The 22328-nt window shown below is 44.1% G+C and overlaps 1 protein-coding gene across 4 annotated transcripts in view; it reads right to left on the bottom strand.

The window, feature by feature from the left end:
- Positions 1-20051, bottom strand: part of LOC124039718 (rho GTPase-activating protein 21-like) — a 61322-nt gene extending 41271 nt beyond the window's left edge. For 2 of the 4 annotated variants that reach the window (XM_046355989.1, XM_046355988.1), the window contains exons 1-3: positions 19555-20050; positions 15089-15280; positions 7989-8010 (exon numbers count right to left, since the gene is read on the bottom strand). In XM_046355989.1, coding sequence (XP_046211945.1) covers positions 7989-8010; positions 15089-15280; positions 19555-19863 — 523 coding nt within the window. In that variant the 5' untranslated portion in view covers positions 19864-20050. Of the gene's footprint in view, positions 1-7988; positions 8011-15088; positions 15281-19554 lie in introns of all 4 variants that reach the window. The other 2 variants (XM_046355987.1, XM_046355990.1) reach the window with 2 other exon arrangements.
- Positions 20052-22328: the final 2277 nt, after the last annotated feature.

The following is a 22328-nucleotide window of genomic DNA, read 5'->3' as shown; positions in this document are numbered from 1 at the left end:
TTTCAAATGCTTAGGAGGACAGGAAAAAGGTCCAATCACACACTTATCAGGATAATATCCCTGGTCATCCCCACTGCCTGTGACCTGGCAACTCACTAAACACAAATGCTTCATTTGTAAACTATGTATTGGAGTCTGCCCCTGGCTATCCGTAAATAGACATTTAAAAAAAGAAAGTTGTGGCGTCTGGTTTGCTTAGTATAAAGGCATTTAAGCATATTTTACCAATTACATTTGAAGTATATTTAAGACCAAATATTTTAGGACTTTTACTCAAGTAGTATTTACTGGGTGACTTTCACTTTTACTTGAGTCATTTTCTATTAAGGTATCTTTACTTTTACTCAAGTATGACATATGGGTACTTGTTCTACCAGAGAGAAGATTGACACTTAAAGTAGAACTGACAGCGTTTTAACTACTTTGCAGTCATGAAACAGACAATCATAATAGTCAAAAGTATCATATTCCCAGTTTATGCTTCAAAACAAACTTCATAAAGGGGTTCTAAAAACCGGTCATATTTGACCGAAAATTCCATGACGTACAGTAAGGCATTGTTGTTGACAGAATAGATGGATGCAGTTCAATGCATGATTAATATAATTCACCAGTACATTTCTTGGTTGTCCCAAAAATATTGCCATCAGGTTGTAAATCACAGCTGGCCTGGTACATTGTGTGCGTTTGTAAATTCACTCTGGCTATCTACTTCAATTTCAGCATACTCTCGTCTGAGTGTGCCAGAGCGTAGCAGAAATGATTCATTTACCAACGCGCAACACCCGCTGAATAGGAGCGGTGTCAGTAAACATTGACAAAAAAAGTTATTCAATTGTTGGCAGCAGCACAGTTAGTCACTAACACTCTAGACAACATGAAAACAGCCTAACCAGCTCTCCTAGGGCTAGTAAAATGGTCAGAGTGACGTGTTCTCTCATTCGTGTTAGTGTGCGCTCTGAATTTATTAACAGAATCTGACAACACTCTGAATTTATGAACGACCCAGACTGCACACTGGAGGCAATTTACAAATACACCCATTGTTTGCTGCCTCCACCCATTCGGGATGCACTGTTTCAGTTTCAATGACTCAATATTTTGAACCAAAACGGGCAACTGTAACTAACACTGGGAATGTCAACACAATCAAACTAGCAAGGACAATGACCACAAGCCAGTCATAACGTGGTTAAAAGGCTAGCGTACATCTGTCAAACAAGGCCAGCGGGCCGAATAGGACACACAAGCGAGTATAGATGAGTCAAGAGTTTAGTCATATACTTTATGAAATTACATCCTGATGCGCTCGCATCTGAATTCAACTTCAGTTACAGTGCTTTTGTGTGTCCCGTTATAGAGCGCAGCAAGAGGGAAAGTGTAGAGACTCATGCTATACAGTCCTAGCTGGACTACTAAAATGTTGCAGTCTGCCTTTGGTTTTTAAAACTTGACAACGAATATACAAAACACCATGCAAAGGAGAAACATGTAGGCCTATTACAGCAACATTTGAGCAGTAGCCTAGGTTGGCTACTCAACTGCAATACCTTTTGAGTACAAAATACAGCAATGCTGCATTCAGCCACAAAACATTTATAACAGGTTTGAAGTTGAAATGTTACAACAAACCTATGTTTTTGAGTAGTACACAGCGTTGCACGAGATCTTCAGTTTCTTGGCAATTTCTCGCATGGAATAGCCTTAATTTCTCAGAACAAGAATAGACTGAGTTTCAGAAGAAAGGTATTTGTTTCTGGCCATATTGAGCCTGTAATTGAACCCACAAATTAGTCTAAAGGCGGCCAATATCCCCGGTCATCCCTACTACTTATTGCTTCTTTTATCAGAACAACAGTTTTCAGCTGTGCTAACATAACTGCAAAAGCGTTTCTAATGATCAATTAGCCTTGTAAAATTAGGAACTTGGATTAGTTAACACAACGTGCCATTGGAACACAGGAGTGATGGTTGCTGATAATGGGTCTCTGTACGCCTATGAGGATATTCCATTAAAAATAAGCAGTTTCCAGCTACAATAGTCATTTACATCATTAACAATGTCTACACTGTATTTATGATCAATTGCTTTTATTTCAAAAACGAGGACATTTCTAAGTGACCCCAAACTTTTGAATGGTAGTGTACTTAAGTGGACTTTATAAAAAGGGACTTATTATTATCAATAAAACATGTTGGTATTTTACCCCCTTTTTTCCCTCCCCAATTTTGATCTTGTCTCATCGCTGCAACTCCCCAACGGGCAAGGAAGGTGAAGGATGAGTCACGCCTCCTCCAAAACATGACCCGCCAAACCTCGCCTTAACCTCGCTTCTGCAGGCAGACACGAATATGTTTCTGAAGGACAGATTGAGGGCTTTGAATAGGCGATTTGTTGCATTTTTTGGTGGGACATAAAATAACAAAGTTATTTATGTTCCAGGCATTTTGTTCCAGTTCCTATGCTTTAAAATAACAGTTCTGTTCCGGGACAGTATAGATCCCTTTCGTTCGTGGTTCCGTTTGTGTTCCTTTAAAAATGAAACAGTTCCAACCCCTGATCATAACTATCCTCTGGATCATAACTTGGATCATTGTCAAGAACAAGAAAAACAGATCACTCCCAGGTCATGAAATATGTTCTGTACTCAATACATGAAATAGTGATATTGGTAATGTACTACAAAGAAATGAAAACAAAATCTATAAAAGGTTGATGCAGTCAGTGAAGGAGTTGCATTTCCACTGCAGCATAGAAGGGCACAGTATTGATGCTGGCGATCGCACCTTCAGTACTGTAAGCCTAAACAACCTTTAAGGTAGAGTAGAGGAACGTTACTTGTAACTAATGGTAGCAGTTAGTGTGCAGCACTCCAATCAAAAGCGCAACATAAACAATGATTGATATCTTTATATGGATGAGCAGCCTGTGACGTGTGTGTGTGTGAGTGTTGCTGATTTAGTTTGTGTGTGCTGTATGTATGCATGTGTGTACACTGCGCAATAAAATGTGTGTGTATACTCTGCACAGTCGTGTATTTCCAGGAGCTGCAGATCAGATGGGACTCTGCATCCCCGCTGTCACGCTGCAGCGCTCCCAGACATGGGGGGAGGACGGGATGCACTGTGGGATAGGGAGGACTTGCCAAGCTCACGCACTATTCAAAGCTCCAACACTGACAAGCTTACTGCAGAAAAGAGCTTCAACCTGCAGCTTTATAGACTGCAGCTGCTATTGATCTCTGTCCATCTAGCTCAAATGCAGACTCAAGCCATCACAGTATATTTAAGAATTAAGGCCCAAGGGGTTGCGGTACAGTGCAATCGGAAAGGATTCAGACCCCTTCATTTTTTTCCACATTTTACTGAGTTACAGCCCGATTCTAAAATGTATTAAATAGTTATTCAAATTAAATATTAAATTGACATAAGTACTCAGACCCTCTACTCAGTTGTTGAAGCACCTTTGGCAGCAAATACAGTCTTGAGTCTTCCAGGGTATGAAGCTACAAGCTTGGCACACCTGTATTTGGGGAGTTTCTCCCATTCTTCAATGTAGAGCCTCTCAAGCTCTGTCAGGTTGGATGGGGAGCGTTGCTGAACAGCTATTTTCAGGTCACTCCAGAGATGGTTTATCGGTTCAAGTCCGGGAAACTCAAGGACATTCAGAGGCTTGTCATGAAGCCACTCCTGTATTGTCTTGGCTGTGTGCTTAGGGTCGTTGTCCTGTTGGAAGGTGAACCTTCGCCCAAACGGAAGTCCTGAGCGCTCTGGAGCAGGTTTTCATCATGGATCTCCCTGTACCTTGCTCAGTTCATCTTTCCCTCGAGCTTGACTCGTCTCCCAGTCCCTACCGCTGAAAAACATTCCCACAGCGGGCACTACCATTCTTCATCATAGGGATGGTATTGGCCAGGTGATGAGCAGTATCTGGTTTCCTCCAGACATGAGGCTTGGCATTCAGGCCAAAGAATTCAATCTTGGTTTCATCAGACCAGAGAATCTTGACCTTTAGGTGCCTTTTGGCAAATTCAAAGCGGGCCGTCATGTGCCTTTTACTGAGGCGTGGCTTTCGTCTGGACACAACCATATAGGCCTGATTGGTGGAGTCCTGCAGAGATGGAAGAACCTCCCAGAAGGACAACCATCTCCACAGAAGAACTCTGGAGCTCTGTCAAAATGACCATTGTATACTTGGTTACCTCCCTGACAGAGGCCCTTCACCCCCGATTGCTCCGTTTGGGCGGGAGGCCAGCTATAGGAAAATTCTTGGTGGTTCCAAATGTCTTCCATTCCAGAACGATGAAGGCCACTGTGTTCAAGGATGATCAATGGAAACAGTATGCACCTGAACTCAATTTCGAGTCTCATGGCAAAGGGTCTGAAAACTTACATAAATAAGGAATTTCTCATTTATTTATTTTTAAAATGGGCAAAATTTTCTTTATCATTATGGGGTATTGTGTGTAGATGAGGAAAAATTAATTTAATCCATTTTAGAATAAGTCTGTAACGTAACAAGGGCTGTCTGAATACAGCCCTTAAGCTGGGTGGACACGACATGACTTTAAAAATCCTAACATGGTCGAGTCTCTCACATTAAACAAAGTTTTGTTGTGTTGCCAACGTAGTGGTGCGCACACTAAACATTGTGACACAGATGGGAGGGGGTCACACACTACAAAATTCTTAACTTGGTCATGAGGATTCTCTATACCACACTGTCTGGTGGAAACAAGGCGATTAGATTGTAAAGTAGCTATGAGCTGTGGCTCAAAGCAGCCTCAAAACATTCAGTCAGACATTCACAATCGCCATACAGAGTTGAAACATCTAGCTGGCATTTTTTACTGAATAACAGTGCTTGTGAACTTCAGAGCTGTAACGATTTGACACCATCTTTGGTTAAATGTAAGTACAAACACAAACTAGTAGTAGTGATCGCTCCTGCTGGAGAGTCTACACCTTCTGGACGATGTGAAACAACTTCATGATCTCACTGGCATCTTCTCTGGCGAGCTCTCATTGGATATTGCTGATCACCATTCTCAAAACTTGTCGTTGCACATCTCACACACATCTCAGAGCATTTCCGATTTTGTGGCAATAAAATAAATGAAAAATTACGGGATGTCTGGGCCTGCTCAAAGACTAGATTGGTAGCCATTAGATTGCATCTTTGACTCGCTCACATTAAATGTGTGTCGGTGACAGCTGTGCACCCCGAGTAGGCAATGACATGGGGATTTTTTCTCTGATATCAAATACTTATCTGGGACAGCTAAATCGTGGCCAAAATGGTGTAGTGTACCCCCAGCTTTAGCCGTGGTATATTGGCCACATATTGCTACACTGCTCAAAAAAAATAGAGGGAACACTTAAACAACACAATGTAACTCCAAGTCAATCACACTTCTGTGAAATCAAACTGTCCACTGATTGACAATACATTTCACATGCTGTTGTGCAAATGGAATAGACAACAGGTGGAAATTATAGGCAATTAGCAAGACACCCCCAATAAAGGAGTGGTTCTGCAGGTGGGGACCACAGACCACTTCTCAGTTCCTATGCTTCCTGGCTGATGTTTTGGTCACTTTTGAATGCTGGCGGTGCTTTCACTCTAGTGGTAGCATGAGACGGAGTCTACAACCCACACAAGTGGCTCAGGTAGTGCAGCTCATCCAGGATGTTTGGCATTTGCCAGAGAACACCAAGATTGGCAAATTCGCCACTGGTGCCCTGTGCTCTTCACAGATGAAAGCAGGTTCACACTGAGCACGTGACAGAGTTTGGAGACGCCGTGAAGAACGTTCTGCAACATCCTCCAGCATGACCGGTTTGGCGGTGGGTCAGTCATGGTGTGGGGTGGCATTTCTTTGGGGGGCCGCACAGCCCTCCATGTGCTCGCCAGAGGTAGCCTGACTGCCATTAGGTACCGAGATGAGATCCTCAGACCCCTTGTGAGACCATATGCTGGTGCGGTTGGCCCTGGGTTCCTCCTAATGCAAGACAATGCTAGACCTCATGTGGCTGGAGTGTGTCAGCAGTTCCTGCGAGAGGAAGGCATTGATGCTATCTATGGACTGGCCCGCCCGTTCCCCAGACCTGAATCCAATTGAGCACATCTGGGACATCATGTCTCGCTCCATCCACCAACGCCACATTGCAACCACAGACTGTCCAGGAGTTGGTGGATGCTTTAGTCCAGGTCTGGGAGGAGATCCCTCAGGAGACCATCCGCCACCTCATCAGGAGCATGCCCAGGCGTTGTAGGGAGGTCATACAGGCACGTGGAGGCCACACACACTACTGAGCCTTATTTTGACTTGTTTTAAGGACATTACATCAAAGTTGGATCAGCCTGTAGTGTGGCTTTCCACTTTAATTTTGAGTGTGACTCCAAATCCAGACCTCCATGGGTTGATACATTTGATTTCCATTGATAATTTTTGTGTGATTTTGTTGTCAGCACATTCAACTATGTAAAGAAAAAAGTATTTAAAATTAATATTTCATTCATTCAGATCTAGGATGTGTTATTTTAGTGTTCCCTTTATTTTTTTGAGCAGTGTATTATAAATTGGTTACCAATGTAATTAGAACAGTTAAATAAATGGTTTTGTCATACCCGTGGTATATGGTCTGATATAAAAGAGAGCCGCACACTCTTGGAGCTCAGATGCAAAAATGTAATACCAACAGCTTGTAATACAAGCTGTCTTCATCAGGGTATAATCACAAACACTGCGGGATGACTCGTTTATATAGTGTCAAAAGACATAGGTGTCTAATCATGGCCAGGAGTGGCCTAATATCATTGGTTAATAATCAAATATTAAAATGTCATACAAAGAACAGCATACAAACAAATGGATAGCATACGATCATAGATTAATTTGAATATCTACGTAGACTTTGATCTGAAGCCATTCTTGTGATTATTGTGACTTTGCCATTGTAATTGTGTGTAAACATGTATAGTTGACACTATATAAACGAGTCATCCCGCAGTGTTTGTGATTATACCCTGATGAAGACAGCTTGGCTGTCGAAACGTTGGTATTACATTTTTGCATCTGAGCTCCAAGAGTGTGCGCCTCTCTTTTATTTTCAAGTTTCTACTCCGCTAGCCAGCACCTCGTCTTAATAGGTGTGCGTTTATTTTTCTTCTAGATCATACGGTCTGATATACCACACCTTTTAGCCAATCAGTATTCAAGGCTCGAACCACTGGGTTTATAATCATATTTAACCGCTATAAAGAATACTGTTCAGACCGTATAGCTCAACGAAGATAGAGACCATTGGGAAAGCTGATTGACGGATCACATTTGGTTATAAACTACTTGATCAATCAAAATTCCTACTTGAAACTGGTTATTTTCATGCTGAATTGGTTCACCACTGATTCATTTGAAGCAGTGAAGGTTAAACAAGCATGAAGATGATTTTCTACTTCCTTTTAATCTGATTCCTCTTGTCGTGACATTTAAGGAGTTAAAGGGAGAGTGAATCACAGTACACTGGCCCTACTACATCAATTGCAGGTTTCAATCTAGCTTGAGAGATCTGCTGTTATCACACCACTGAGTACTAGGAATGTGATCTCACTGCAATTCTCAGAGTGCACTACACTAGAGGAGTAACCAAACACCTGTCTAGGATTGGTCAGGAGCCAGAGTGAGTGGTGCAGTGGCTGCTGGAGATTTTCTCCTGTGTAAGAGCAGGGCGTGACTCACTCGTTGATACAGTGAGAGACAAAGTGCATTCAAGAGTGCAGTGTTTTGTCACGTTGCAAAATGCTGTTGTTGAATGGGAAGGTTTATCTGAATGGTTTGTGAGTGACCATGTGCAACACTGAAGAGATGAAGCTTGCTTGCTGATCTGTGACTATCAAGTCTTCTTTTATAGATGTTCTATTCAAAGTCTGGAGGGAGTAGAGTTACAAATTCAACAAGAACTTAATATACATGCTGTCCACTTACCTCGACTGCCATTGTCTTCATCCTAGAAGAGAGAAAAGATAGTCAGACATTTTTTGCATTCACATTTTATCTGGGGTTTTCCTCAATGAAGATAATAGTGATTGAGTGTTGTACTCTGGAAGAAAATAGAAAATTGCTTTCACTGTCATTAAACAAGACTAATTGACATAAGTCACAATATGCAACATTAAAGTAGATTCAAACAAACGTGACAAGGGACGAAGGCGGAGTTCTTCTACGTGTCGCCGTCACTGAAAATGTTGATTAGAAAAACCTACTTTAGATTTCTTGGTTTTTATCTGTATCCTTCAAGCTTAAATACTTAATTTCCTTCAAGTGCAGGTTCAAAACACCCACATGAGTGTTCTAATCCCGTAACCCTGCAGCAACACATATGTTCTCCACATATTCTTTAAGACTCCCGAGTTTCCCTTGGCAATCCTATAAGACAAGCTGACCTTCTTCAAGTTAACCCAGTTTCAGAAAGACTGGGACTGTGATTACTCAAGAGCTCCAAAAAGTAATTACAATACATGATCGGTGCGGAAGGTAGCCTAGAGGTTAAGAGCGTTGGGCCAGTAACTGAAAGGTTGCTAGATTGAATCCCCGAGCTGACAAGGTAAAAATCTGCCGTTCTGCCCCTGAACAAGGCAGTTAACCCACTGTTCCTAGGCAGTTAACCCACTGTTCCTAGTTAGTCATTGTAAAATAAGAATTTGCCTAGTTAAATCAAATGTAATCATGGCATCTCGGATGGAATTCTGAGAATTTCATAAAGATCAAATTTCTACAAAGTTGCAGGGTTTATTTTATGTTAGCAAAGACTTTGTCTAAAATCACCCTGAAATTGACATTTTAATTTGAGTATTTCCCAGAAGCTCTTATCTGCATCTTACTGTAAGAAGGGAATTAGAAAGTCTCAGCGAAAAGCTGAACAAGACTTGGCCTTGCCAGCTCTGCCAACTCTAATGCCATTTCTGGGAGCATTAGAAATGGGCATTACGACCACGTGGCAACTGTTACTGATGGAGCCGTACTGCTTTTTATTTCTTAATGCACTGAGAACCAATAAACTCTCAATGAAGTTTCCGTTTTTTCCAGAAAAGAGTTGAAATGTGATTACACAGAAACACAAAGCCACCCAATTCTACTTGAAAGAAGAAAATAGGCCAACACAGTACAGTGCCACAAGGGAGGGCCTTTGCACCGGTACAGCTTTGAATTTAAATGGCAGTGCCATAGCAAAATCCAAACGGACAGAGAATAAGTGCTCTGTCTAAGATCTCTTTTAACACAGTGAAAAGAGGTCCTTCTGTAGCTCAGTTGGTAGAGCATGGCGCTTGTAACGCCAGGGTAGTTAGTGGGTTCGATCCCCGGGACCACCCATACGTAGAATGTATGCACACACACTGTAAGTCGCTTTGGGTAAAAGCGTCTGCTAAATGGCATATATATTATATTATATATTAGGGTCAAAATACACTTGCAAACAAACACAAAACACTTCTACAAATGTATTGATGTTAGAAAAATCCCAAATGGAGACAGGTGGTTGGCTAACGACAACAGTAAATCCCTTTAAAAAAAAAAAAAATGTCTTGAAACAGTCAGATGGGGGCATCGGAAGCACTATCCCACTAGAATGTATTTTACTAGCCATTTACTGAAAACTGTGGAATGGCAGCCCATTAAGACAGGAACTGCTGGGACAGCAGGATTAAATGCATGGAGCAGCATAATGTTGATGTTATTCAGTTGGTGTTTCTGGCTCCCTTCCCAGGTAAGATGACACTACAACTGAGATTACACTACAAAACACTGTTGTACACTACCAGATATTGGTGAATTTCAGTGTTGTAGGAAACTGACAACTGTAACCCATAGTCTTCCTCTACAAATTGGTCCATATTAGTAGATGATTAATATTATAGAAATATGGTTGAATGTAAGTAGTACAGTATTATTGGTCTATGAATTGTATGTGCAGGGCTCCCTTGTGAAAGAGACCCTGGTCTCAATGGTGACTCCCTGTTTAAATAAAGGTCAAATATAATAATAATAATAATATATGCCATTTAGCAGACGCTTTTATCCAAAGCGACTTACAGTCATGTGTGCATACATTCTACGTATGGGTGGTCCCGGGGATCGAACCCACTACCCTGGCGTTACAAGCGCCATGCTCTACCAACTGAGCTACAGAAGGATAAAACATGTAGAATTTATACACTACATGGCCAAAAGTATGGACACCTGCTCGGCGAACATCTCATTCCAAAACCATGAAAAACTGCCCCAGACTGTTATTACTCCTCCATCAATGGCACTATGCATTGGGGCAGGTAGCGTTCTCCTGGCATCCGCCAAACCCAGGTTAGTCTGTCGGACTGCCAGATTGTGAAGAGAGTCCAATGTCGGCGAGCTTTACACCACTCTAACAAACGTTTGGCATTATGTGTGTGTGGCTGCTCAGCCATGGAAACCCTTCTCATGAAGTTCGCGAAGACCAGTTATAGAGGCTGACGTTGCTTCCAGAGGCAGGTAGCCTGGCGGGTAGGAGCGTTGGGTCAGTAACTGAAAGGTTGCTGGATCAAATCCCCAAGCTGACAAGGTAAAACTCTGTTGTTCTGCCCCTGAGCAAGGCAGTTAACCCACTGTTCCCTGGGTACCGAAGATGTGGATGTCAATTAAGGCAGCCCTCCGCACCTCTCAGATTCACAGGGGTTGGGTTAAATGAGGAAGACATTTCAGTTGAACGCATTCAGTTGTACAACTGACTAGGTATCCCCCTTTCCCAGTTTGGAACTCAGTAGTGAGTGGTGCAACTGAGGACAGATGATTTTCAAATCAAACCAAATTTTATTTGTCACATACACATGGTTAGCAGATGTTAATGCGAGTGTAACGAAATGCTTGTGCTTCTAGTTCTGACAATGCAGTAATAACCAACAAGTAATCTAACTAACAATTCCAAAACTAATGTCTTATACACAGTGTAAGGGGATAAAGAATATGTACATAAGGATATATGAATGAGTGACGGTACAGAGCAGCATAGGCAAGATACAGTAGATGGTATCGAGTACAGTATATACATATGAGATGAGTGTGTAGACAAAGTAAACAAAGTGGCATAGTTAAAGTGGCTAGTGATACATGTATTACATAAGGATGCAGTCGATGATATAGAGTACAGTATATACATATGCATATGAGATGAATAATGTAGGGTAAGTAACATTATATAAGGTAGCATTGTTTAAAGTGGCTAGTGATATATTTACATCATTTCCCATCAATTCCCATTATTAAAGTGGCTGGCGTTGAGTCAGTGTGTTGGCAGCAGCCACTCAATGTTAGTGGTGGCTGTTTAACAGTCTGATGGCCTTGAGATAGAAGCTGTTTTTCAGTCTCTCGGTCCCAGCTTTGATGCACCTGTACTGACCTTGGCTTCTGGATGATAGCGAGGTGAACAGGCGGTGGCTCGGGTGGTTGATGTCCTTGATGATCTTTATGGCCTTCCTGTAACATCAAGTGGTGTAGGTGTCCTGGAGGGCAGGTAGTTTGCCCCCGGTGATGCGTTGTGCAGACCTCACTACCCTCTGCAGAGCCTTACGGTTGAGGGCGGAGCAGTTGCCGTACCAGGCGGTGATACAGCCCGCCAGGATGCTCTCGATTGTGCATCTGTAGAAGTTTGTGAGTGCTTTTGGTGACAAGCCAAATTTCTTCAGCCTCCTGAGGTTGAAGAGGCGCTGCTGTGCCTTCTTCACGATGCGGTCTGTGTGAGTGGACCAATTCAGTTTGTCTGTGATGTGTATGCCGAGGAACTTAAAACTTGCTACCCTCTCCACTACTGTTCCATCAATGTGGATAGGGGGGTGTTCCCTCTGCTGTTTCCTGAAGTCCACAATCATCTCCTTAGTTTTGTTGACGTTGAGGTTATTTTCCTGACACCACACTCCGAGGGCCCTCACCTCCTCCCTGTAGGCCGTCTCGTCGTTGTTGGTAATCAAGCCTACCACTGTTGTGTCGTCCGCAAACTTGATGATTTGAGTTGGAGGCGTGCGTGGCCTAGCAGTCGTGGGTGAACAGGGAGTACAGGAGAGGGCTCAGAACGCACCCTTGTGGGGCCCCAGTGTTGAGGATCAGCGGGGAGGAGATGTTGTTGCCTACCCTCACCACCTGGGGGCAGCCCATCAGGAAGTCCAGTACCCAGTTGCACAGGGCGGGGTCGAGACCCAGGGTCTCGAGCTGGATGACGAGCTTGGAGGGTACTATGGTGTTGAATGCCGAGCTGTAGTCGATGAACAGCATTCTCACATAGGTATTCCTCTTGTCCAGATGAGTTAGGGCAGTGTGCAGTGTGGTTGAGATTGCATCGTCTGTGGACCTATTTGGGCGGTAAGCAAATTGGAGTGGGTCTAGGGTGTCAGGTAGGGTGGAGGTGATATGGTCCTTGACTAGTCTCTCAAAGCACTTCATGATGACGGAAGTGAGTGCTACGGGGCGGTAGTCGTTTAGCTCAGTTACCTTAGCTTTCTTGGGAACAGGAACAATGGTGGCCCTCTTGAAGCATGTGGGAAACAGCAGACTGGTATAGGGATTGATTGAATATGTCCGTAAACACACCGGCCAGCTGGTCTGCGCATGCTCTAAGGGCGCAGCTGGGGATGCCGTCTGGGCCTGCAGCCCTGCGAGGGTTAACACGTTTAAATGTCTTATACTCACCTCGGCTGCAGTGAAGGAGAGACCGCATGTTTTCATTGCAGGCCGTGTCAGTGGCACTGTATTGTCCTCAAAGCGGGCAAAAAAGTAATTTAGTCTGCCTGGGAGCAAGACATCCTGGTCCGTACCTGGGCTGGATTTCTTCCTGTAGTCCGTGATTGACTGTAGACCCTGCCACATGCCTCTTGTGTCTGAGCCGTTGAATTGAGATTCTACTTTGTCTCTGTACTGACGCTTAGCTTGTTTGATAGCCTTGCGGAGGGAATAGCTGCACTGTTTGTATTCGGTCATGTTACCAGACGCCTTGCCCTGATTAAAAGCAGTGGTTCGCGCTTTCAGTTTCACGCAAATGCTGCCATCAATCCACGGTTTCTGGTTAGGGAATGTTTTTATCGTTGCTATGGGAACGATATCTTCGACGCACGTTCTAATGAACTCGCACACCGAATCAGCATATTCGTCAATATTGTTATCTGACGCAATACGAAACATATCCCAGTCCACGTGATGGAAGCAGTCTTGGAGTGTGGAGTCAGCTTGGTCGGACCAGCGTTGGACAGACCTCAGCGTGGGAGCCTCTTGTTTTAGTTTCTGTCTGTAGGCAGGGATCAACAAAATGGAGTCGTAGTCAGCTTTTCCGAAAGGGGGGTGGGGAAGGGCCTTATATGCGTCGCGGAAGTTAGAGTAACAATGATCCAAGGTTTTTCCACCCCTGGTTGCGCAATCGATATGCTGATAAAATTTAGGGAGTCTTGTTTTCAGATTAGCCTTGTTAAAATCCCCAGCTACAATGAATGCAGCCTCCGGATAAATGGTTTCCAGTTTGCAAAGAGTTAAATAAAGTTTGTTCAGAGCCATCGATGTGTCTGCTTGGGGGGGGATATATACGGCTGTGATTATAATCGAAGAGAATTCTCTTGGTAGATAATGCGGTCTACATTTGATTGTGAGGAATTCTAAATCAGGTGAACAGAAGGATTTGAGTTCCTGTATGTTTCCTTCATCACACCATGTCTCGTTAGTCATAAGGCATACGCCCCCGCCCCTCTTCTTACCAGAAAGATGTTTGTTTCTGTCGGCGCGATGCGTGGAGAAACCCGTTGGCTGCACTGCCTCGGATGGCGTCTCTCCAGTGAGCCATGTTTCCGTGAAGCAAAGAACGTTACAGTCTCTGATGTCCCTCTGGAATGCTACCCTTGCTCTGATTTTTTTACGTGCTTCATCACTCGCCTTCATCACTCTGGCTGGGCCACTCAAGGACATTCAGAGAAGTGTCCTGAAGCCAGTCCTGCAATGTCTCAGCTGTGTGCTTAGGGTCGTCCTGTTGGAAGGTGATCCTTTGCCCCAGTCTGAGGTCCTGAGTTCTCTGGAGCAGGTTTTCAATAAGGATCTCTGTACTTTATTCTATTCATCTTTCCTCTGATCCTGACTAGTCTCCCAGTCCCTGCCACTGAAACACATCCCCACAGCATGATTTCCACCACCGTGCTTCACCGTCGGGACGGTGCCAGGTTTCCTCCAGACATGACACTTGGCATTCAGGCCATAGAGTTCAATCTTGGTTTCATCAGACCAGATAATCTTGTTTCACATGGTCAGAGTCCTTTGCTTTTGGCTAACTCTAAGCGGGATAATGTGGCTTTCGTCTGGCCACTATCATAAAGACCTGATTGGTGGAGTGCTGCAGAGATGGTTGTCCTTCTGGAAGGTTCTCCCATCTTTACAGAGGAACTCTGGAGCTCTGTCACAGTGACCATCGGGTTCTTGGTCACCTCCCTAACCGAGGCCCTTCTTCCCAGATTTCTCAGGGTGACCAGCTCTAGGAAGACTCTTGGTCGTTCAAAACTTCTTCCATTTAAGAATGATGGAGGCCACTGTGTTGTTGGGTACCTTCAATGCTGCAGACATTTGTTGGTACCCTCCCCCAGATCTGTGCCTCTACACAATCCTGTCTATGAGCTCTACGGACAATTCCTTCGACCTCATGGCTTGGGTTTTGCTCTGACATGCACTTTCAACTGTGGGACCTTATGTAGACAGATGTGAGCCTTTTCAAATCATGTCCAAATCAAGTGGTCTCCAATCAAGATGTAGAAACATCTCAAGGATGATCAATGAAAACAGGATGCACCTGAGCTAAAGTTCAAGGTATCCGTTTTTCATTTTTTATACATTTGAAAAAAAATTCTGAAACCCCATTTTCTCTTTGTCATTATTGGGTATTGTGTAGATTGGTGAGGATGTTTTATTGATTTTTTAATCCATTTTAAGATAAGGCTATAACATAAAATGTGGAAAAAGTCATGTTTCTGAATACTTTCCAAATGCACTGTATGTTCACTAAGGTTGCTTGAGTGCGGTCATGATGTTCTCACCTTGAGGGAAGAGTGGACGGCTGACTCTGGCGGGTAGACGATGAAGTGGCGCAGCGTGAAGCCGAAGCCCTGCGAAGTGCGCTGCAGCCGGAGTGTCTTGGGGCCCGGCCAGGAGAAGGGCTCCTCTTCCACCCCAACCGGGGATCCCGTCGCAGATGCTTCGCTCTGGTCACGCCCATCCTTCTGTTTAGCCTGAGAGAAACAGAGAGGGGGAGAGATAGACTTTTAATGTGGTTATTGTTACCTTTGAGATAATCCACTCAATGTAGGACAGGTAGATTCACACGTTTTCCTCTTACATACCTCTGTTAATGTAAAGTAAGCTCATTACTGATTCAGTTACAGAAGAAAACATTATCTGGAAGTGGCCTTAGACTACCCTTTTCCTCTATTATCATCCTAGAGGGAAAAGGTGTTTTGAATGGTTTGAAACCGTGAAGGATGCAGCAGAAAGACAAAGCCTCCTTAACTCATGCTAGAAAACATACACTCGTAAAACTGACTATCCTACCGATCCCGCAAACTGGATGTAGTCCATCATAGTGCCATCCGTTATGTCATCAAAGCCCCATATACTACCCACCACTGTGACCTGTATGCTCTCGTTGGCGGGCCCTCGCTACAGTACATATTCGTCGCCAAACCCACTGGCTCCAGGTCATCTATAAGTCTTTGCTAGGTAAAGCCCTGCCTTATCTCAGCTCACTGGTCACCATAGCAGCACCCACCCATAGCACACGCTCCAGCAGGTATATTTCACGGGTCATCCCCAAAGCCAACACTTCTTTTGGCCGGCTTTCCTTCCAGTTCTCTGCTTGCACATCATCATCATCTGCACATCGATCACTCCAGTGTTAATGCTAAATTGTAATTAATTCGCCTCCATGGCCTATTTATTGCCTTAACTCCCTACATTTGCACACAATGTGCATAGATTTGTCTATTGTGTTACTGAATGTACGTTTGTTTATGTGTTAACTGTTGTTTTTGTCGCACTACTTTGCTTCATTTTGGCCAGGTTTCAGTTGTAAACGAGAACTTGTTCTCAACTGGCCTACCTGGTTAAATAAAGGTGAAAAAAAAAATTAAAAAGGAGAAATGGCAACACTGTCAGACATTAATTACCTCAGCAGCACACCCATAATATTTAGACTTAAGGGCGTGGTCAGATAGGAGAACATGAACAAGTCCAGTGTCATTCCGGTCTCCCAATAGGAGACCTTCAGTAGTGATGACAATCAATCTTAACAGTACAGTCTTCAGATTCACAAAGCCACAATTTACAAGTGATGAGAACATGGCATCAAATCCTCATTACATCTTGTACCAGGCTACTCTCAATGTGCTCCTTTTCACTGAAGACAGTCAAGAAGCTTTATTTCAAAACAAAGAGTGCTCTGTTTTCGGAGATAAAACAGCAGCCAATGGCTACACATTTATCTTGTTCTCTCACCTTGTTTATCTGACAGAGTGAGAGTTCATTTGGCTAAATCAAGCGGAGTTACGTGAAATGGAATAAGATTCAGTTTGTTGACATGGCTACGGTTCGACCGAGCGCTCAGGAAGGTAAGAAAGTAAACAAAAAGAGTTCATTCAGGGACAGGGAGGACAGGAGTTTTAAAGGAGGCCTGGGTAAGACCAAAACTTTGATCAATTATACACACAAAATGTAAAATATACAGTATGTCAATCGTTTCTCCAAAGGGGTATTCTATGGATTATAATTTGTGTAAATCCCCCAAAATCAAGGTATTTTATGGCCTAGGTTTTGTGAGGAATTACTTGTATACTTTGTGTTCAGTGCTTTCATCAGAGAGCGGCTAAGCCTATTCCAATTGAATTCAAGGTAGGCGAATACATCACACCTTGACGCAACAAGAGATTGGCACTGGCTGGGTTGAAGAGCAGTGAAATGCCATTTTGTATAATGATAAACTTGTGAATGCTGTTAAGTGCGAGACAGAGCTCCAACATCCAGGAACACTGAAAAGGCTCAGATCCTGCTCAACACACTCTCGTTTATTTTCTCATAAAAGAGCCGGTTGTCAGATCCATTAAGGCTACGTGCCACAGCTCCGTCCGCAACAAATCATTTGTACACTGTTGTAGATGGAACTAAGCCGTTTACACGAAACAGGGATTTCCACCAGTCTCAAACATATATCATGGCAACGGTAACCACAGAGAAAACAGTGATTCACCCCAGTCTTCTTATAAGAGACACTCTTTTCCTGAACATGACGTCACACAGACAGACACACAACCTACACTGTAATCTATCCTGCCTGGTATGCATCACAGGCATGTACAACACCACATAAAGAATCCCCTGACCTTATAACATAAATTCCAAAAAGCGCTACAGTATTTCACAACCCAAAGTCAACGAGAAAGCCACACGATGTCCTCCTGCCTGCCTCTCGTATACTGTCTGAACCGTACGACTTATGTCAGATTCATTATCAAACTGATGGTTCGCTCAGCCCACACCGCCACAGGGTGTACGTTAGTGGTCGCCATTGACAGCACCGCAGTGACTACGGGCCAACCATAGGCCTGCCAAACAGTCCTCGCTGCAACCTCAGCCCAGCTTTCTCCACGGGTTATGAGCAGAGGTTGTTTTTTCCTTCTTCTCCAGTGCAAAAACACTGCCTCCTCTTTCTTTAAGCTTTCCCCTCTCTCTGTCCTCCCCTACCCTCTCCCCACCACACCTCTGTGTGTGTGTGTGTGTGTGTGTGTGTGTGTGTGTGTGTGTGTGTGTGTGTGTGTGTGTGTGTGTGTGTGTGTGTGTGTGTGTGTGTGTGTGTGTGTGTGTGTGTGTGTGTGTGTGTGTGTGTGTGTGTGTGTGTGTGTGTGTGTGTGTGTGTGTGTGTGTGTGTAGCAGATGTAGGAGCCTCAAGAGAATGGGCTGGGCCTGTATAACTGTGGGCCTGGTGAGATCACTACGACCCCGCAGCTCTGCATAGAAACACTTGCGGGGACACACACACCAACACACACTTGTTTTTCTATCCTCATGGGGACCTAACATTTATTTCCATTCAAAATCCTATTTTCCCTAAACCCCAACCTTAAATGTAACCTTAAAGCTTAACCCTAATTCTAACCTTAAACCTAAACCCTGAGCTTAAAATAGCCTTTGAGAATATTCCTTGTTTTACTATCCTTGTGGGGACTTTAGGGGATTTCAGGTCCCCATAACAATAGAAGAACAAGGACATTCCCCACACACACACTTTTCCATCTCTATATTTAACATGTTGAATTATTGAAAAGAAGAGGAGGCAACCATGCAGAACAGGGAGCAGGACTGTGGCTGGCACTGCAGTCATAGTGAAAGAAGCAATGAGGATTAGCTAACCCTCAAACAACTAAATCGGACTAATTCCAAAGTTCTTTGCACGTAGCTTTACAGACCTTGCTGACTGCCATTTTGAGTGAAGAGGGTAGGATTGGGGAACACATTCATGAGGTATTATAGCATCCCACCACACCCTGAAAAAAGTGTCACTCGGGACTAGTTGGCTAAGAACTCCACTCCATATCAGACACAGTCATGTGAGGCATCTACACTGGCTTTCCCCATCAGCACAGGTTCAAAACTGTCAACACCTCCGCTTTGGAATCCCTCTCGGCTGCACCAATCAGCAAGAGCCATTAAATATAGATTTGAATATGATGTCGGAAAATAGCCTATAGCTACTTGCCATGTGGGTGCTGTGCATTTGTATGTCAGCTGTGTAGTTGTGGGTCCAATACCTGTCGACTCAGTCTCTCCTCACAGTCCTCCTAGGCCAGTGAGTCACTCTGGTGCGGTTAGCTTAATGGCTTCCCCTCTGACCACAGGCCATTGCAACTACACAAGACATTATTCACATCATAGGAAAATATAGTGTTGCGCTCCCCTTGCCCAAAACAATAACTGAATTATTCCAACGAATGACAATAATAATAATAATAATACAAATATAAATCTGAAATAAATAAGTACTGTAAGTACTGAAATGCTTTGAGTACAGTTCCAAAAATAAATCCATGGCGCATTGATAACAGCTGGTGGAAATACAGCTATTATCTCCTAAATATTACGCTGTCCTTTCAGTCTTTCAGAATTGACCATTGGAAGCATTACAAAAGACCGGTCAGTGAAACAGTACTACACTGCCACTGGAGCAAGGGAAGAGGCACGCGACATTCCTGAGACAACACACGGTGTTGCTTGCCCCCCCCCTCTCACAAATCCTTACTATATTACACAATACGCTTAGCTGCAAGCCACTGATACTGCCTGGGCACATATTTCAGCACAGGTCAATGTATTACAACTCAATAACGCACTGCCAACGGCTCTCTACTAAAATACCTACTATTTGCTTCCAACACAGGATTTGTGATCAAGCTCTTTATGCAATCCGAAAGGCATTTAGGGTGAACTCGAAAAGTCCTCCGAAAGCTTGGCGCCTTACCCTGGAACGAACACAGTTCCTCCTGGATGCTTCTTGGAGTCTGCCCCAGGACACTCTCCTGTCTGTTTCCCCCCTGAGGCCTAGCTCCACGTCCCCCCAGTAAGCCTGCGCTAGCAGCTGGAACCACAGGCAGTAGGGCTCCGATAGGCAGCATTCTAAACCGGCCAGACGAGCCCAGGGACAGTCCCCCGTCGAGGGAGAGCAGTCCACCTCTACATCCAGCAGATCCACCAGGTCAGGGCAATCCTTCAGGGGCACTGTGGTCACACAGCTCCCGGCGGAGACGCCCCCGTTCCTCTGGGCCAGCATGGCATAGCCAGCAATATGCCTTTATATCCGTCAAAGAAAAAGAAGGAAGCCAGGCAGTGGAGCACTCCTCTTCTGCTCCGAGATGGTCTCACTAGCGTCTCAGAGTTTCTTTTTTACTTCCCCCTGTTCCCTCTCTCGCCCGGTCTGTTCTCAGTGTTGGGAAGCTGGGCTGTTCCTCTGTGCTTCACACAGCCACATGATGTTTCCACTCAGCGGAGAGTGTTGCAGAGCTGGGGCAGACTGACGCACCAGCACATCCACCCACCTCACACTCTCTCGTAAGCACACACACACACACACACATCTGGCTGGGCGGCCAGATGAGTTCTCTTTTAACCCTCCCTTCTCCTCTCGCACTCTTTTTCACCTGATTCTGAATAAACCAAACATACACACAGGTTAATTGCTAGAGAAATTCCGCAAACTACACATTCTAGCGTAGGGGGGGGGGGCAGCCATGCCTACTATCTGAGGGACAGAAATAGCTGGGATTCTAGGTCCATTGGTGGATATGGTGAAGTTGGACCACACAAGGCAGCCACCACATATTCTCTGTCAATGTAAAGGCCATTTGGACACAATGTTTAAAAGCATGCCCTTTCCGCACAAACATAGTGCTCACATGACAGTACAGAGACACTTTCAATCTATCTATATCGTCTCTTAAGTCAGTGCCTTTCTCCAAAGGCTGTGTGCTTATTCCATCATCTTTACAAGTTATTTTCACACCCCATCCAAACCCGTTTTCCCTTCATCTTTCCCCAGTGGGATTACATAAGTGGAGAGCCGGGTGCCATGCGGACACTTTTTTAATGGGTTATGGTAAACAAACCCACAGGAGGGCTTGACAAAGGCTTTATCTTAAGTGCAGTGTGCTGGATAGGACAGACTCTGCCTGGATACTGCTTAGCAAAGCACTCTGATTGGGGGACAAATAGTTCAATATTTAATCAGATTTGGAATCAGGTGATGTCGAAGAAATGGAACTCTGCTCCAAAAGGAAAAGCAATAGCAGTCATCTTAGACAACTCTCACTGCTTGTCAAGTGAATCTGGGGAAATGTTCACATTGTCATTAGGTGAGAAAATGAGTAACACCTCTGAAAAAGGGTACAAACTAAAACAAAAAGGGTACAAACTAAAACAAAAATGGCAGATCAAAATTGCCAGTCTATCAGCGGGTCAGATAAGTGTTCATATTTTGAGTGGGACTTATTTAAAGCAGTCTTTCTAATCTACTATTCCAGCAGCGACCAAGAAAAGAACAGGAAACCAGTGATGGAATGTTCCCTCCAACCACGCATTGCTGATGACCATCTTATTACCACATTCATTCCACTGAATATAGCCTGCACCATTCGAGGCGTCCATGTTATGCAAGTAAGCTGGACGAAAGCTCGTTAAAGACTGACTGGATGCAAGTCTCGCCTCAAGTGCCACCAACACAAGAAAAGTCGAGGGGGAAATCCTTTACTGTGAATGGTTTGTGTTTACATCAGCTTTGCATTATAGTGGAACATTACGGGCCTGGCCACATTATGCCAAACAGATTGTTTATCTAAAGCAATGAGTTGGATAGTTTTATGGGTTTTGCTACCACAATCTTCATATGAAATGTTTCTTACATCCATTTATGTCAAATTATAAGGATTTTGCCAGAGTGTGAGTGTAAAATGCATCCCCTTAGGCAGGAATTTGATTCAGTGGCATGTGGACTTCATGGGACTACTTTTACAGTTGCCATGGCGATAAACAGGGCCACAACAGTCAGCCATTGGGGCCAGGGATTTTTCCCCTGGCCACTGCATGTGAAACCAGCCATTCAGAGACGTAGGGTACAGGACAAAACTCAGTGGAGAGGTGTGTGGTATTTACTGAACCTGGCCTTCATCCATCTCACTTCCTCCAGCCTGCTTTGAAAACGCTGAACAAAACAGTTATAGCCTAGGGCCTATTCTTAACATAGAGCCACAATATACCGGAACATGCATGCCATAGATCAACGTGCAAACGTAGCAACTACATTTTGAAAAGCAGGAGTGGTGTAATGTTCTAATCCTTTGTTTTGCTTTTTGTTTGGTTGACTTTGTGTGGATATAGGTTGTGTGTTAATGCATTGGCTCGTTGAGCGCTAGCCTGGATAACCAAAGGAGTTGGCAAGACAGCACAATCCGATCTGGGTCCAGGCTAGTTGAGTGCAGTAGTATTGATACTATTCAGGTCATCCTCTCGGGAAGCTGTAGAGCAACGAGAGTGATGTGTAGACGTGCCTTTCACTGATTCTCAGACTTGCTTTCATAGGTCACTAACGCACATGTCCAAACAATACCCTTCAAAGCCATGATACCAAACAGACCCTAAGACACGGAAGAGTGAACATGGCCTGGGGCAATGCAGGTGCTGCCTTCCACAAAACAGATCCACTCCCTCAGGTATTTACCTGTACGAGCCTAATGCTTTAGAATT

Source organism: Oncorhynchus gorbuscha, linkage group LG07 (assembly GCF_021184085.1).
Source record: "Oncorhynchus gorbuscha isolate QuinsamMale2020 ecotype Even-year linkage group LG07, OgorEven_v1.0, whole genome shotgun sequence".
NCBI lineage: Eukaryota > Metazoa > Chordata > Actinopteri > Salmoniformes > Salmonidae > Oncorhynchus > Oncorhynchus gorbuscha.
Note: the sequence above shows the minus strand (reverse complement) of the source record. Positions and strands in the feature narration are given on the sequence as shown.